The 17,477-nt window shown below is 41.5% G+C and overlaps 1 protein-coding gene across 1 annotated transcript in view; it reads right to left on the bottom strand.

Annotated features, from left to right (window-relative positions):
- LOC133452088 (BMP/retinoic acid-inducible neural-specific protein 3-like) overlaps positions 1-16,688 on the bottom strand; it is a 46,976-nt gene extending 30,288 nt beyond the window's left edge. Inside the window, exons 1-4 of the mRNA XM_061731284.1 lie at positions 16,133-16,688; positions 15,710-15,980; positions 11,544-11,746; positions 9,253-9,461 (exon numbers count right to left, since the gene is read on the bottom strand). Coding sequence (XP_061587268.1) covers positions 9,253-9,461; positions 11,544-11,746; positions 15,710-15,948 — 651 coding nt within the window. The 5' untranslated portion in view covers positions 15,949-15,980; positions 16,133-16,688. The remainder of the gene's footprint in view (positions 1-9,252; positions 9,462-11,543; positions 11,747-15,709; positions 15,981-16,132) is intronic.
- Positions 16,689-17,477: the final 789 nt, after the last annotated feature.

Here is a 17,477-nt window from a genome sequence, read left to right as displayed (position 1 = left end):
ATGAGGGCTCAAGGGTGGCACTGCTGGAATGGTCCTGGAGTTTTTTAATTACCCTCTCTTAACTGTTGAGCTCCCTGTCCACTCTGCTGTGAGGGCTTGAGCGTTTCAGTGCTATCAAAGGTGCAGTCCTGAATAGTTTTATGACTTTTTGAGGACTGCGTCTGTAAACATCGGGGACTGTCCTCCTTTAAATCTCTCTTTTAAGGGTGCTTTATAATAAATGATTTTGAGTGTTATTTGCCTTTGAGGCCTATTTATAAGGAAAATGATGCAACATCTGTGGTTAACTCCTGAATGACCAACCGCTGAACTATTTGAGCACAAAAAAGCATTTTAAAAGCCAGAATCTCTGTCAAACGATTAAGCATTAGCAGAAATTTGTCATTGATTTGATTTTTCTCAATTCAGCTAGCAGTGAAAGCCAGGGCTCCACTGAAAAAAGAGCAGAATTTTACAGCAATCAATAAAAAACATGCAATTACATACAATTTTAAAACATACAATTTCAAAGTTAAAAATATTTAATGTAAGGGCAACCATGCAATGTTCATTAGCAGTCATGCTGTGTCTTTGCTATCTAAATAGTGTCATTAAACTAGTCTAACTGCAGTATGCACCGTGCCCCTAAAAGTACATTTTTGGTGAGTTCAGGGAGCTCTGTTCTGTTCCTTTCAGGGTTTAAGTATTATGCTATAATTGATTTACTCATAACAAGGTCTATTTTTTCATTAAGTTAAACAACAAAAACTAAAAACCCTCTACAGCCTTTATGACAGTAAATGCCTGGATGAAACTCAACTTTCCTATTTTTAATGAAAACAACAATGAAGTCATTTGTTTTGGAGATTCTGTTGGCAAAAATCTGGAGGTGACTCGTGACGGCTCTTTTTATCCAAGAACCTTTTGTCGGTGTGTCACAAACGTCCCCTATTATGTACTCTCACTTTACACCAAATACTTTGAGTTGTTTAATTTCAACACTTTGAATTAATTGCATTTTTTAAAAGCTGTTTATCTTTAATGCAAGTTTTCTTCATAACGGTGTCTATACTGAACAAAGCCTTTGAGAGAAGGAACGGTGTGGAGAACCGTGAGTAAATGTCTGAACCAGTTTCTAATCCACACTCTCAAAACCTCACAGTTATATCCTGGAAATTCATAACATTGATAATTTAAATAGGATATTTCAATGCTCTTCTACTTCCATTTCTTTGAGGAAAGGAATTCTCCTTCAGGATTTCCCAGCGTGATTTAAGCCGTGATGGCAGCGCTACAGGCTGTTCCCTACGGCTATCCTCATCAAAGCTCATTGGATGCTGTTCCTGTTACTTGGGCAAATTGTTAACCTGTTCATAAACTGTTCCTGCGTGAATCATGTTTTCATACTTTATCTTTATACTTTATCAACTGCTCCCGTGGTTCTTCTTTTTCCACCAGCAAGATTTCACCTCCATGAAAAGCCAGTTTTAGGTTGTCTATAATACACCCACATTGCACCAATTGTCACTCGTGCCTTGATATAACAGTGATTACATACTTAAATTACGCATTCGCTCGCTGTAGAATTACTCCCACGCCATTTCCCTTTCCTTCGCCGCTGCAGCGTTGTCACTTTTCCACGGAAATATATGCTCAAATTCCCTTTATATTGATATAAAATCTCTAAATCGAATGGTGGGAGGTAGGATCTTTATCGTTTCCTCGACGTTGCCATGGCAACTCACGGTAACGAAGCTCTTTTTGCTGCACTGAATTCGGAGTCATCACGCTCAGAGTTTATACCAACTCTTCTGTTCTCAGGGTCAGTGCCGGTATGGTTACTGAAAGTCTGTTCTACCTCCTCTCAGAAAGAACACCCACCCTGAGATAAAACCAGAGCTTGCGTTTGAACACGCGTCAACAAAACTCAAGCTTTCTGTTCCACAACTGTTCTGAATGATTTCAGTCAACTCTGATTGACTGTAGTTAACACAGAGTGGAGGACGTTGGTGGCAAACGTAAGCAGACATCATCTACGGCATCTACGGAGTGTCAAAACCACAATAATGATAGAGAAGAAAGGGCAACATGCTTCTTGTACTACGTGCAATCAGTCCCACTAGATTATTAGGTGTCCCACAGTAATTACTGTGGGACACCTAATAATCTAGTGGGACTGATTGCGCGTAGTTGTATGTTTCCATGGTGATGAACATACAGATCACCTTTTGCAACAGAAAATGCATATTTAGTGCTTACTCTGAGTTTACTTAAGCTGGGCATACACTGTGCGATATTTTAAATGGTTTGATTCAGCCCCATCTCAAACTGCACGACTAGATCGCGGAGTTCAAAAGTTCAGAGCCCACGATTTATGGTCTCACACTGTACGAGCCGATGCTCGGATGCGACCCGTCTGCTCACACTATACGATCATTATCCTCCTGTCGGACCTCTCTGTAATGGAACTCGAGGCCGGTTCTGGGGTAGGGGTGGGCTGTACCCAAACGTGCGTCCCGCCCACCTGATCAAAGGTTATGGGGATCCTTTATTTTTTTATAATTTTATTTTTTTATATATATATTAAAAAAATCCCCAAATATCTGTACCGTTTCTGATTGGGTGGGCACTGCGCATCATTTTTAGACACAACAAAGAACGCGTACCGCAAAAGTTGTGTCTCGGCGGAGGAACCGACGTCCCAGCAAAATGAGTGTTCCGAACAGCAGACAGAGCTCACTAAAGGCTGATTTATGGTTCAGCGTTACACCAACGCAGAGCCTACGGCGCAGGGTACGCGGCGACCCGCACCGTACGTGGAAATGCAGTCTTTTTTTTGCTATTAAAACATGATTTGTAATGTGAATTTGCAACACTTAAACTACAAATAATAGTTTTTTGAGATTGCGCATGCTCTCTGTGAAAGGATGAGGTAAATCGGGTCGCAGCACTGCTTCAACTGTGCGATTCATTCACGAGGAGCGACCAGGATTTCAAACACGCTTGATTTTCTTGCGACCTCACGATTTGTGATCGGGAGCTCGTCGTGAGGTGTTAATCTCTCATCGTTACCCCACGTACACTGCACGAGGCACGAGCAACGATTGGGTCAAAATCGGGCCTGATCAAAAAAAAGTTGCACGACTGGAAAATCGGCTCAAAACGAGCCGATGATCGCACAGTGTCTGCCCGGCTTTAGCCAGGTAAGAGAGCACTGGGTTACTGTCAGATCATTCACTGATCAGTCTCAGAGTGTGAAGTGTCAACGACTTCAACACTAAAATCACAAGTTAACACGTTGTATAATCTGAACAGCTGCAGTTTGAAGCCGCCCTAAATGCCCCTCAGTGACCTAGAAAAAAATATTTACGCTTTTTAGATACTATAACTAGGCTACTACGATGCACCTGTGCATGGGTTTGGATCAGTCGTCAATAAATCCAGACACCTCGTCTTTTAACTGCCATGAAGACACATGGTCAAGTAACTTTGATCTTGGCTTCCTGATCAATTACAAATTGATTTAAAGAATTACATTTAAGGCTTTGAATGAATTGGTGCCATCTTCTCTGTCAGACCATTGTCACATCCACACAGCAGTAAACCGGCGTTGTGCTCCAAAAGGTTTCAACATCCAGATTGAAACACAGAGGTGATCAAACCTTTGCGCTCGTTTCCTCAAATCTGTGCAACAGTTTACTTCTTTACATCTGCGCCACCCAGACATATTTACAGTAAATCATAGCTACGGATTCACCTTTCCTCTTTGTCTTTCAGCCTGTAGCTCTGTAGCATTGCACTTTACTTGATTTAGCATCTTTTCCTATCTATTGCCTTTTTATATTTTCAAATATATTATACACTATGGTCTTATTGTATCTAATTATGAATACATTTGATAGCAAAGTACTCTGGTCGACTTTATCGTTTGAATTTCCTAAAGTATTTGTCTCCTAGACATGGTGGTTGGGAAAGTGGGTACAGATAATTAATTTTATGGATATAAAATTAATGCATCATTAATTTTATATCCATACAAATCAATGATTAACTTTTAAAATAACCTTTGTTTTTGATTAGACATCATTCTTATCGTACATTGGTGTCGTGCTCATGTAATTCTGATTTGGGTTTATTTGATTCTTTCTTTGTTCTCCTGTTTTATTTTGAAAGGGCTTTTCCCTTCTGCAAGGATTCTTTTTGGATTTCCTTTATTGGTCCTCTCTTTATTGATTGCCAAATCACGTGTCCCGTTTGCCTTTGAGTGTCTGTTATTACGTGCCTGCTTTCGTTTTTTTCTCCCCTGCTCGGCCGTCGTTGCGTGGCTCATCTTCTGCTCGTTTTGCTGCCAGTCAGAATCCCATTGTTCGGTCTGTTTGGGTTATCCTTGAGGTGCCTGCCAGTATTTCTTTAATTCAACGATTATCCTGTTAAGGCAACCGTTTTGGCTCCAATTAAAAGACATCATTATTTATTATTACTGCCTCCCAGTCTTTGGCATTCGTGTCCTCTACCTTTAAACATAACGATTTGGAAAATGTTTCCCTGTTATTGTGCTTTTACCAGTGTACAAATTAGATTGGTATGTCCAGAGACATGCAGTGAAGCAGATAATGCAACATGAATGTCAGAGATGAGCTGAAACCGGGCTAAGATGTGTAAATCGCTGCACAGGAGACATAGCTAATATGAGACAGGGACTGTAGAGAAATGACACAACTCCCTGCTGCCATCTCAGAGTTTTCCTCCTTAGGATACCTGCAGCAGATCCTGGATTTACTCCCTCCGAGGGGAGATGGGATTTTCTGATGGATTAGTTTCACCTCAACAAATCAGGAGAGAATTAACTTTGTTTGAGGTGTGTCTGCGTCTCAGACAGCCTTTTCTCAAAGTCTGCTTAAGCAAATACCAAACAGCAAAGTTAACTTGAGGAGAACAGTATAGCTCAGACATTTCTTACTCACGTGGAAATGTTAATATTTACTCATTACCGATAAAATCACAACACACATTCATGCGTGCTTTTATCGTTCCACATGACACGCAGAACTAAGCCCTCTCAACTGACTGAACATCGTTTCCATTTTGCAGATTTAGTGCAACTTGAAATGTACCATCCAGTCAGTGTTGTGGGTCAGCTGGTCTACACAGACCACGGAGAGAAGAACTCAGACAGTTCAGCCTTTCATCGCCACGACCCCAGCCATCGCACTCCAATGAACTACGGATAAGTACAGCTAACATGGAAACGGAGGCCTTGAGACTAGGCCTGTGTTGAAAAAATCGATTTCCCAATTCTAAATCGATTCTCATATTAATTCCTAAAAATCGATCCATATGTCTAAAGATGGATTTATTTAAAAAAAAAAAAATATTTGTGTTATTTTTGTTTTCATCATTACATTACAACTTTTGGTTATTTTTTTGTTTATCCCCAAAATAGTAATGTTTGGTTGGACACGAGAATAACTGGTGCCATGTTTTTGCCTTTAAATATGTTTAAAGGCAGTTTTTATGGTCCCCGATTGTGGAACAGCCTCCCGGAGAACCTCAGGGCCGCAGAGACTGTTGATGTTTTTAAAAAGAGGCTCAAGACCCATCTCTTTAATCAGGCTTTTAACTGACTCATTTAACTCTTTATAATTTTTTATGCTCACCCTTATTTTTATTGGATCTTACTACTCTGTTTTATATTTAGTTTATCCTTCTTTTTTTTATCATAATTTATTTTCATTGTTTTATCTTAATGTTTTATCTAAATATTTTAGTCGTTATTTATGGTCTATTTTATACATTTTACTGTCTTATTCCTTAGTTTTTAATGTCTTGCTTTTTAGACATACTTTTAGGATTTTACGTTATGTTATACTTTTTAAACTCTTTTACTGTATTTTATCCTGCTTTCTTGCAGCTTTTAGCTCCAGTGTTTCCTCATGGGGAGCCTCCATGCTGGGAGTGAATCTGGCCTGCAGGGGGTCGTCCTGGGGGTGGTTCTGGCCTGGATGGTTGTGGAGCTCTGCACCACGGCTTCACCGCTGTGGTGTGGACTCCTCTATCCGTCCGGGCCGGGATGGTCTCTGTGGAGGAACCCCCCTTGTAGCTGCGGGCTATGGGAACTCCTGGCGTGGACGGCTCCCTGTGACCGTTTCCTCACCTGGATCCTCTGTGCCTAGCCATGTCTGCACCATGTGTCTGTGTGTGTCTATCTGTGTGTGTGCGGGGGGGGGGGCACTAATACATTTTATGTTTATGTTTTATGAAAAGCACTTTGTGTTGCATTTTTTGTATGAAAGGTGCTTTATAAATAAAGTTTGATTTGATTTGATTTGATTAAAGGTATGAAAACATTAAAGTTTTCAGTTATAATTGCATAAATCGTCTATATTTCATTACTTTATATACTGTCTTGGGGTTACATTTGTAAAAAATGCTAAAAACCAAATTCTCAAAAATTAAAAACCAAAATAGACCGAACAAATAACAAAATAAACAACAAATAAAACGGAATTTGGGAAAAATTAAAACCGATTTCATCCGTCTGTTTGCTGCCTGGATCTGTTTGATAATTCTGCCCCACGATGTTTCTGAAAGCAGTTCTATCAGCATTCTGGGAGCTGATTGGTCCTTACAGCATCATTAGCTGCAATACTTGCTGTTTAATCTCAATATAATACTAGTAGTAATATTTTGCATAACTACAGTCATATAATTCATGCAACAGCTCAAAAAACAGTTTTAATAACACTAACCCAAATCAATATCGGAATCGAATCGAATCGAATCAAATCTTGATAATCGATTCTGAATCTTAAGAATCGGAATCGAATCGATTCTTGACATTTGAATCGATCCCCAGCCCTACTTGAGACTCCGATGTTTAGCTTGGAACTGTTTGGCTATAGAAACCAAAAGCCTCCCCTGAATGATGGAGGGTTTTTCCTCCTTGGCATTGTGTTAACATGCACCTGAATGCATCAAATCAGCAAACTGCCAGACCTGCTCTTATAGAAGCAGTCACTTTTTCGGGTGATTGATTAATTGGGTGCTTTAATTAAGTGCATTTGATCAACAGCACTTGGCTGCCACTTACCTTCATAATTACTTTGGAAGCTAGTCTGCTCTGTTTTTCACACCGTGCTTCTGCATTTCTGCTTAGTTTCTGCTGAAATAATAGTGATTCTGTGTTGTTCATCTTGTTTGAAGACTTGGTAAGCCTTTTTTATCACGGTAAATATGTAAAAACCTTTTAGGCTGAAAGAGGCTGGGCTTTTGGTTTTTCACGAGTATATACACTCACCGGCCACTTTATTAGGTACACCTTGCTCGTAACCGGGTTGGACCCCCCTTTGCCTTCAGAACTGCCTTAATCCTTTGTGGCGTAGATTCAACAAGGTTCTGGAAACATTCCTCAGAGAGTTTGGTCCATATTGACATGACAGCATAATGCAGTTGCTGCAGATTTGTCGGCTGCACATCCATGATGTGAATCTCACGTTCCACCACATCCCAAAGGTTCTCTACTGGACTGATAGCTGGTGACTGTGGAGAACATTTGAGTAGTGAACTAATTGTCATGTTCAAGAAACCAGTCTGAGAGGATTCACGCTTTATAACATGGTGCGTTCTCCTGCTGGAAGTAGCATCAGAAGATGGTACACTGTGGTCATAAAGGGATGCACATGGTCAGCAACAATACTCAGGTAGGCTGTGGCGTTGACACGATGCTCAGTTGGTACAAGTGGGCCCTAAGTGTGCCAGGAAAATATCCCCCCCACCATGACACCACCACCACCAGCCTGAACCGTTGGTATAAGGGAGGATGGATCCGTGCTTTGTTGTTGACTCCAGATTCTGACCCCACCATTCTGACTCATCAGACCTTGCAATGTTTTTCCATCTTCTGTTGTCCAGTTTTGGTGAACCTGTGTGAATGATAGCCTGAGTTTCTGTTCTGTTCTTCTGTTCTGTTCTTAGCTGACAGGAATGGCAACCGGTGTAGTCCATCCACCTCAAGGTTCCACGTGTTGTAATTCAGAGATGCTCTTCTGCAAACCTTGGTTGTAACGAGTGGTTATTTGAGTTACTGTAGTCTATCAACCCGTCTGGCCATCCTCCTCTGGCATCAACAAGGCATCTGCGCCCACAGAACTGCTGCTCACTCCATATTTTCTCTTTTTCGGACCGTTCTCTGTAAACCCTAGAGATGGTTGTGGGTGAAAATCCCAGTAGATCAGCAGTTTCTGAAATACCAGACCAGCCCGTCTGGCACCAACAACCATGCCACGTTCAAAGTCACTTAAATCACCTTTCTTCCCCGTTCTGATGCTGGTTTGAACTGCAGATCGTCTTGACCAGACTCTCCCGAATAATAAACCAGGCCAGCAAAATATGCAGATCACAACACCCCCCCCCTGTCTGATCTCTACAAGCGCTCTGTGATCAGGAACTCTGATCACAAAAGACCCCTCTCATCCTCTCATCCTCCACCACTCATTTCAACTACTGCCGTCAGGCAGAAGGTATAAAATTCCACTGACCCGGAAAAACATTTACAAAAAATCATTAATTCCATCTGCCACAATCATTCTGAACAATATTAAATAGATTGTTGCACCTTTAACAGGCACTAGTCATGTCTGTTCTAACTTATTTACTGTTTTTTTCTTTTTAATGTATTTTTAATGTATTTATTCGTTGTGTCTTCATGGGAATGTGGTTGTGAGCCCTGTCAAAAGAGGAATTTCTGTCACCATTGGGACAGACCATAAAGTATTCTGTTAAATTATTTTCTATTCTATTCTACATATCTACATGCATTGAGTTGCTGTCATGTGATTGGCTGGTTAGAAATGTGCATTAATGAGCAGTTGGACAAGTGTGCCTAATAAAGTGGCCGGTGAGTGTATCTCAGAGCTCTGAAAGATTACATGTTATGAAAGCAGAATAATCCAAAATAGTTTTAAAAATGAATAAATAAAAAGCATTTAGCACCCTACAACCACTGGGTCAAAAATGAAATAAAAATATAAATAAATAAATAAATAAATAAATAAGGGGTAGATGATATAGTCCGAAATCATTTTTCCTCGCAGAATATTTCATATTTTATGTTGCATAAATTGATGGGAATAGAAGAGCTATGCTTTATATCCTGCTGTTCCCCCGGTGTAATTGCCAGGGGCTACAGCAGAGCAACACAGCTGCCTTTGGGCAACAAGTGTGTGTTTTCTTTTCCCAGTGGAGCGCCGTTGTGCATCCATACTTTTTACGTACCCGTATGGCCGTGGATGCAATCTGGACGTGGTGCAGCCGGCGCAAGGTGCCCTCCCTGTCTGCAAAGTAGGAAGCGGCCAGTTGGTGCAGGACTTCCAGAGTCACTGCTCCCGTAGTGTTGGAGTTCCCGTTGACGCCCTCGTCGCCCGCGGGCGACGACTGCAGGCTCAGCTTCCGTTTGTCCACAAATATTGTCAGAGACTCCTCCCCTGGTGACAGTCAGGCAGAGAGGTTCATTAGCTCTGATGGAGCAGCACTAATCACCTTTCATTAGTATCTTTTCAGACAGAGAGGCGCAGTAGTGATTAGATGCTGTGGGAGAACTGATGGTTTGGATGATTGGAAGAAAAGGAACAAACAAGAACGGCATCAATTAAACTCCTCATGAATGAAGAGAGGTTATTGGAGAACCTGATTAAGTCGCCTACTGCTGCTCTTAAAGACAAAGAAGGTCTACGATGCACTAATCACTGGAGGTCCCAGAAACATCCAAAATATATTCATTCCTTTCAAGATCCTGCTTGAAGTATCCCCTTGAACGAAGGCTCCAGCATTAAAAACTGATGAGGTATTGTTGTTTTGTTGTTATTTCTTGCTGCCAAGCAGCCAGACTGTCTTGTAATGTTTAAAGTGGCACAAAACAAAGATTGCACAGGCTTTTGATGCTTTGTCTTTGGAAATGTACTTTTTTTTCACACATTTTCAGTCCAATCTTTGTACCTGACCATATTTAACCATCCAAAACAGTGTAAAAAGTCCATCGTAACTCCCTTTTCTTTAAATTCATCATCAATATAGTGGCGTGGATTAGGGCTGGGCGATATATAGAGATTTTAATATATATCGATATATTTTCAAACGCGATATGGTACGAGACAATATCGTTTATATCGATTTTTTTTTAAAAACTTTTTTTTTAATGATTTTGATATTGCTTATTTTGTGACTAATTGACTATGTTTTATTTGAGATTTGCACAAATGTTTTGTTATTTGCACAACTGTCAACCTCAGTGGAAAAGTCTGCCTGTTACTGTCTACATTGTATTAATTGCACAGTGTATTTTAATTTAATTGTTATGCAGGAAAGGGATATTTGTTTTATTTTATACAAAAAGCATTTTTATTCTATATATGCAGGCAGTTTATTTTTATTTCATTTGTTTTATACATTTTGATTTTGTGCAGACCTCTGTTAATAAAGGAACCTGTGTGACATTTGGCACGAGGCTTTGTATTAAAACTGACTGTTTTTTTAAGGGTTTGCCTCAGAAAAAATGAAGCTAACAGAGATGCTAACAGAGATGCTATGCTATAATGCTTTGGGGGAAACCCCAATTATGGCACAGAAAAAATATCGATATATATGGAGTATCGCCATTCAGATAGAAAATATCGAGATATGACTTTTGGTCCATATCGCCCAGCCCTAGCGTGTGTAAGTAAAAGCTACTAGTCAAAAACTTAATAGAGGCAGGTCCAGTGAAGGATCCACCTCCCAGATCCTGTTTTGGGTCTTTGGACCTTGGTAGCAAACTATTAAGAAAAGAGACGTGTCTAAAGACTATTGCACGGTGCACACATAAAAAAAAAACACAAGAGAGAAGCACATTCATCATCCTGGAACCCCGTTAATTTCCCTAAAAGGCAACCAAAAGCCAGCAGCGTTGCGTGTCAAACATGCTTTTGTTGCTGCATCTGATGGTGGTGGCCTCACAAAACTTCTGCCTTTTGTTTCACACAGCCTGAAGTCAAACTTCCCACAAGCGCTCAAGCTCCTTGTCAAGTAAACTAAAGCACATGTCAAATTAAGGAAAAGGCACTCTTATAAAGTGTTACAAAAGCATCCAGAAAAATTCCAGCAACCAACACAAAGCAGAAAATAAAATGAGAATAAAGTAGGAGCTTCACTGTGCCGTCAACATTTTTCGCCTCTATGATCTTGTAAGAGTAAGAGTGATAAAATATTCTACTTGTAATTTACTGAAACCATTAAAAAACAATGATGAAGCCCTGTTTCCAGAAACCCATCCTGTTTTAGCAGAACAAAAACATAACAAATATACTGATTTCTTCCTTTTTTTTAGTTTCACATGAAATAAGAATGACTCATTGTCTTTTAAAAACCTAACTGAACTCATTCAGAAACGGAAAAGAAAAAAGTATTATATGTTTTCCTGCTTGAAAAGCGACAGACGGTAAAACCGGTGCCCCCCTTTATCCTGAAGAAATGGAAGAAAATCACATTAGAAGCCTCACGAATCAGGCTCGCTTTGAAGCTCAGCTTTGTACCTCCCAGAGTGGCAGAAAGGAGGAGGTGGGTGCCATATTTCTTGATGAGACTCTCTGTAATCATCTGGAGGGTTGGCCGCCTCCCCAGCTGGCGGATGGTGTGCATGAAGTCTGGGTCGAGGGGCAGAGCCAAACCACCGCTGCCACCGAGAGTGTTGCGCTTCTCCACCGCCAGGCTGTTGACCTTCCATCGACCAAACTCCCTGGAAGCACAACAAAGACCACACGCACAGAGACGCATATGCTCACTTTCTTCAGGACTTCAGCTGTATGGAAAGCTTTAGATGCATCACAGTTTGGGTTGTTGTTTTTTTGTTTTATGTAGAAAATCCAGTTTTTGTAGGACTTTTTCCTGCCTGTTCTACCTCTGATAAAGATGTAACAGACTACAGTAGTCCTTTCATCTCTGGCCAAGAGGCTGTTTTCTAGTAGATGCATAGGTTTGAATGGTTTAGTTGCACATTAGCCACTTCACTGGACATCACACTGTCATCCCTCATCCATTCAGTCCAATGCACTGAACACATTTTTTTGTTTCAAAGAATCTTTTTACAGTGGAGGGCTTGATGAAAATGTAATTTTACCATTACATTAACTTTATTTTTTTGGGGAATTCATAGAAAACATGTAATGACGTCCGCAGGAGTGGACGCACCAGAAACCTGTTGGGAGTTGGTTCAGGCTGCCATCTCCAGCAGCGTTTTAGGTTCGCTCTGCACGCTTTCTCTCTCATTATAGGTCCATTTAAGCAGCAAGGGGTAGCTCTCTCCCACATACCTTCAAACGCCCATCAAATAAGGTGCTCTTAAAATCCCACCTCCTCCCCAGCTTCTAGCAGCAGCAGACGGGGTGAGCCTCATCTATAGATCCTGTATATATATGCAGTCATGTTCACCACCCCCAAACTCTCTTACTATATATATATATATATATATATATATATATATATATATATATGGGATATATGGAGATTGAAGGGATGCGAGTTTAGATTCAAGATTCTTTATTGTCATTGTTCATACTAGCTTTAGGCACCATGAAACAGGTACTTTATCGAGGTGCTGGTATTTTATATATGTTTATATATATATATATATATATATATACATTAGGAATGGGCGATATTTTACCGTTCACGATAAACCGTCAAAAAAATTCCCCACGATAAGAATTTCTCATCTTGCGGTAAAAACGATAAATTCCCATTGATGTCGTTTTTGTGTAAAGCTGATTCTGCGTTAAATCGACGCAGAACGAAGGGAGGAAGGAAGGAAGGAAGGAAGGAAGGAAGGAAGGAAGGAAGGAAGGAAGGAAGGAAGGAAGGAAGGAAGGAAGGAAGGAAGGAAGGAAGGAAGGAAGGAAGGAAGGAAGGAAGGAAGGAAGGAAGGAAATGAGCCTGAAAGAAAGAAAGAAAGAAAGAAATGAGCCAGAAAGAAATAAAGATAGAAATGAGCCAAAAAGAAAGAAAGAAAATAAATGAGCCAGAAAGAAAGAAAGAAAGAAAAAAAGAAGGATAAATTCCCGTTGATGACGTTTTTGTGTAACATATCATCCACAAAGTATTTGAAGTCCTCATAGCAAGATTCTGATTCTTTAAATCAATAGACTGCATTTTAAAAATAATTTCACTTTTGAATAAGACATGAAAGGGTTAAAAAACTGAATATGGTGGCAACATTTGTTGTGTTACAAACACAACCATCTTATATAAGTTTCCCTGTGTGCTACCACAAGTTTGCAAAAATATTAAACATATCAGCCGCATATTTCAATGCTTTAGACTCACTTTATATTTCCATGCTCTCTTAACAACAGCCGCCGCATTTTCACAGCAAGTGAAGCCTTGACACATGCAGCTACTGAGCTTTGCAGCTTCTTTTTTTTTTCTTGTGGATTAAAGAAAAGTTCTTGGGATGAGTATATTCTTGGTAGTTTGAGGAGAGAAAGCCTTTTGTTTTCCCTATTGGCTGACTTTATTCGAAGATAATATATTCAGCCTCTGGCAGTAGCTTTGTAGTTGGAGTACAAACATGAGAGGGTTATTGATGGCAGAAAATTAATAACACTCTTCTCAGAGATTAGAATTAAAAAAAACAGACAAACCTGGCAGTAAATACAATAAAACAATGTGCACTTAGGAAATGGGGATATTTTCAGGTTGTGGCATCAGCCTTCGCAGACGTTTGATCACAGCTTGTGTGTTTGGGTGTTCAGGTAGGTTGAAAACATGTTCAATTCCGCAAATCAGACAAGAATAGCATCTAATCACATAGTTATCCTAATTTTTCCTTGGAATTCTCTAAATTTTATTTTCTCCTGAACCAAAAAACTTTGATATTTGACCAATTTTGGCAATTGCAAAGTTCCCTCTGTGTTACTTAGTTCCCTGCAGTGTGTGCAGCCACAGAAGAGTAGAACCGTAAAAGAACTGCTGCATGGATGAAACCAAAACTCATCGGGATGCAAAGCTGCAACACCCACAGAAACAGAAGGGCATAAACCAAACTAAAATCTGCCATCATCAGCTGCCATCATTTGTTATTTTGTGCCCCTTGGACACAAATGTTGCTGAACTGTAAACCATCCCTCTGTGTCTCTCTCAGTGCCTGCGTAGCACCGGTTAATGCACCTTTTCCACAGCGCTGCCTGCTGCTCTGAGCACCTCTCCCTGCTTCCGGGAGGCCATCAAATCACTGCAGAGAGAAAAGCGATTCGCCGAGAAATAATTGGGATACTGGGACAATGTGGAGTGTATCATTACCGGCAATCAATGTAAGAAGAGGACGGGTCGAGTGTCCATCTCTGCTGGACAGATGGGCGTTTATAACCTGCAGCTATTCCATCAGCATCCACATGAAAGAAGGTGAAGATGGAGTTGTTGGTATCAACATTAACTGAGAAAACTTTTTTCAGTCTTGGTCTACATCCCAATAGAAAATGATCCAGTGCAGCTGCCATACTATATATATCAATATTTGCTTTCTTCTGTGTATCCCTGCTCTGATATTGCTTGAAGACATTTAATAAAAAGATAAGTCAGGCAAATGTGGGTAACTGTTTCAAATGGACTGTCTTGTCAGCTCATGTTACAGCCACTTTCCATCGTGGTTGGATTTCATTTTAGTACCATCCTCAAAATCCTTAATCCGTAATCCTCAAATGAGCTCTTGGGTTGAAAATGTGAGCACGCAGCTTAGAGCATCGCTGCAGGGTAAAAGACCCCGAAGCAGAGGCGACAGCCTGCCAATACACATGTTTGTCAACATAGACAGCTCAAGCTGGATCTTTTGTAGCCATCAGTGGGTGTCACTAATTATAGTCAACAAGGGGCCTCACCACGGGACTCTGGGAAAATTGATGCTCCTGATCAATTGTTAAAAAAAAAAAAAAAAAAAGAAAAGCACAATAGAGGTGTCACTAAAACTGCAGCCCTTAAAGATTCACGAGCGAGGACAATGGAGCAATTGATTTACTTGCCTATAGATGCACACTTTGTATTTTTTCCGCTTGGTTAAACCCTTGGCAGTGCTCACAACGGAAAATAAATGATCTGCTCCACAACTACACCTCACAAAACTGCAGGAACAGTGACAAACATCCGCACACTTTCACAGTTCTGCATGTGGGGGTTCTCTAATGCACAATGATGGAGGATTTGAACTGCATCGCTCGGCTTAACAACTGCAGCCAAGAGAGGATGTGTGAGGTGGACTGACCCACTGTGATGACTATTTAGACAAAAAGGAGGCATAAAGCTGCTGCGGGAAGTCATTGAATATACTTCCTTGTAATTGGGATCAACTCCTGCAGCAGGGGTCATTCTGAAACAACAGCAAAAAGCAGAATCACCAACCCTTAATTAAAAAACCCAAGCAATGCCTAATTGCAGTTTTGCAGGTGAGTGATGAGCTTGCAGTCAAATTAGTTAATGACAAGAGCAAAGGGCACAATCTTCATCCTCCAGCAGTTCTCCCGATTTCCTCATTAGCTTGCAACTGATTTGGAGCAGGTGTTAATACCTGAGAGGGCAATACAGAGTGAAGGGGTATTTTGCAAACTTATATCATCAGCGTCTACTGGTGTGGTGCGCTCTGGCTCCGGTTATCCTGCAGCATATTTGGGCGCAGTAAAACCTATACGGTATGGTACATGCAGGTGAGACTCACCTATAGATCTTGTACCGGGTGCTGTAGCCCTGCTGGTACCTCTCCAGAGCCTCGGTGAACTCCGGGGCCTGCTGGAAGGGCCCTTTATCGGACAGCATCCAGCCCAGGGGCCCGGGCGCACCGGGCGCGGCCCCGGCCGCGGCCCCCCCGGGGCTCCAGCCGCAGCACAGCCACAGGGACACGGCCACCCCCTCCCATAGCAGAGACAGCCGCTTATGACTGATTCTCCGACAGCTCATGCTTCACCCGGAGACACCTCATTCTCTCCAGACTGGGGGAGGAAAAACAAAATGTGGAAAAATTGGGTTGGGAAAGTCAGTGCGTCGCGGCGCACGGTGGAGTGTTGAAGAAGTCGGAAAAGACCCCCAGTCGAGAAACAATACATATAAGTTCCCTCTTTAGTCACTCTGAAAATGCGCTCACCTGATTTTGCTGTGAGAACCAAAACGACGCGCTCTGGGGAGTCAAAGGGAAACCAAATGGTGCCAAAGCTCCGCGTTTACGCAGCCGCTCCGAGACGCGGGTGACGGAGCCAAACTCAAGCCCCGGCTCCGAGTGGGACTCCAACTTATTGTTGTCTGTTTCTCGCTCAACTTTAATCGTGGAGAGGATCCTCCAGCATCCGCGCATCTCTTTTCCGCTCCCTGGTGAAGAGTTGCAGCCGCGGACGCGGCGCCGCGGCGGAGTTCATGCCGAGGACGCGCATCCACATATTCCCACAGCTGCTGCGCAAAAAGGTAGATTTTAGTCAAAAAAAAAAAACCTATGAGGGGAGTCTTTTGTCGCACTGATCCTGATCCTTAGTGGGGCGGCTCTGAAACAAGCGCAGGTCTGTGCTGCCTGCGGGCTCCCATGTCTCCCGGTTTTGCTGTGAGGTCTGCTGGATGAATGAGCGCCCACTTCAACAAAGAGAGCTTTTCTTCCCCACTTTCTTTTCTCTCCCCGCGAGAGACAGCAAGAGGGCGCGCAAATGCATCTTGATGAGGTTTAAATCTACAGTGAATATGATCAGTGAATGAAGCTGGAGTCAGGAGGAGACAGCCCTCATGATGACGATGATGATGCATCAATAATCAATAACCCCCCTCCATCAATCACAGATACCTTCAACTCATTCACATGATTTGGCATCAATGTGAAATGTGACAGTGTTGCGTATTTGCAATGTTAAACGGATTCTAATGGATTCATTAGCTCCCGTGTGTTTTTATTATCTAATTAATTTCCACGTGCAGGTTTAGAGCCTGCAGCTGGCATGACAACCACCCCACCTTTACTATATATGCACGTTTCAGTATTTAAAATCGCTTAAAAAAAGCAATATTGCAGGAAACAGGTACTGTATTTTCCCCCCTTCTGCTCAGGGGTGCATTAGGTCTGCACTACCCAAGGTTTTCTTCAATTTGCACAAAAGGGGGTTTCCACTAAAAATCATGCTCAGTAAACTGTCTCGTAAATGATGTAGTTTGAACGCTTAAAACAATTTTTTTTAGTGAATTATCTTTATTGATGGCATTTCTCTCAGACAGCGGGGGAATGAGACAGCGAAGGGGATGGATGCTGATTTGGATTCTTGTCCTCCAGCTTTCCTTGCAGCAGCATTTCAGCTACTTAAGGCAATCTTTCACACGCGAGGAACCAGAACGGTGTGAGAGCGAAGTTGTCAACACCTTTAAAGTCTGCATAATGTAAACATAAATGAGTACTGAGTCTGCCACAACCCACAAAATTGTGTTAATAACCACTCAGCGGAACATGACTGATGAAA

The sequence above is a fragment of the Cololabis saira genome, chromosome 10, assembly GCF_033807715.1.
Source record: "Cololabis saira isolate AMF1-May2022 chromosome 10, fColSai1.1, whole genome shotgun sequence".
NCBI classification, from domain to species: domain Eukaryota; kingdom Metazoa; phylum Chordata; class Actinopteri; order Beloniformes; family Belonidae; genus Cololabis; species Cololabis saira.
This window is presented reverse-complemented; position numbering and strand designations above follow the sequence as displayed.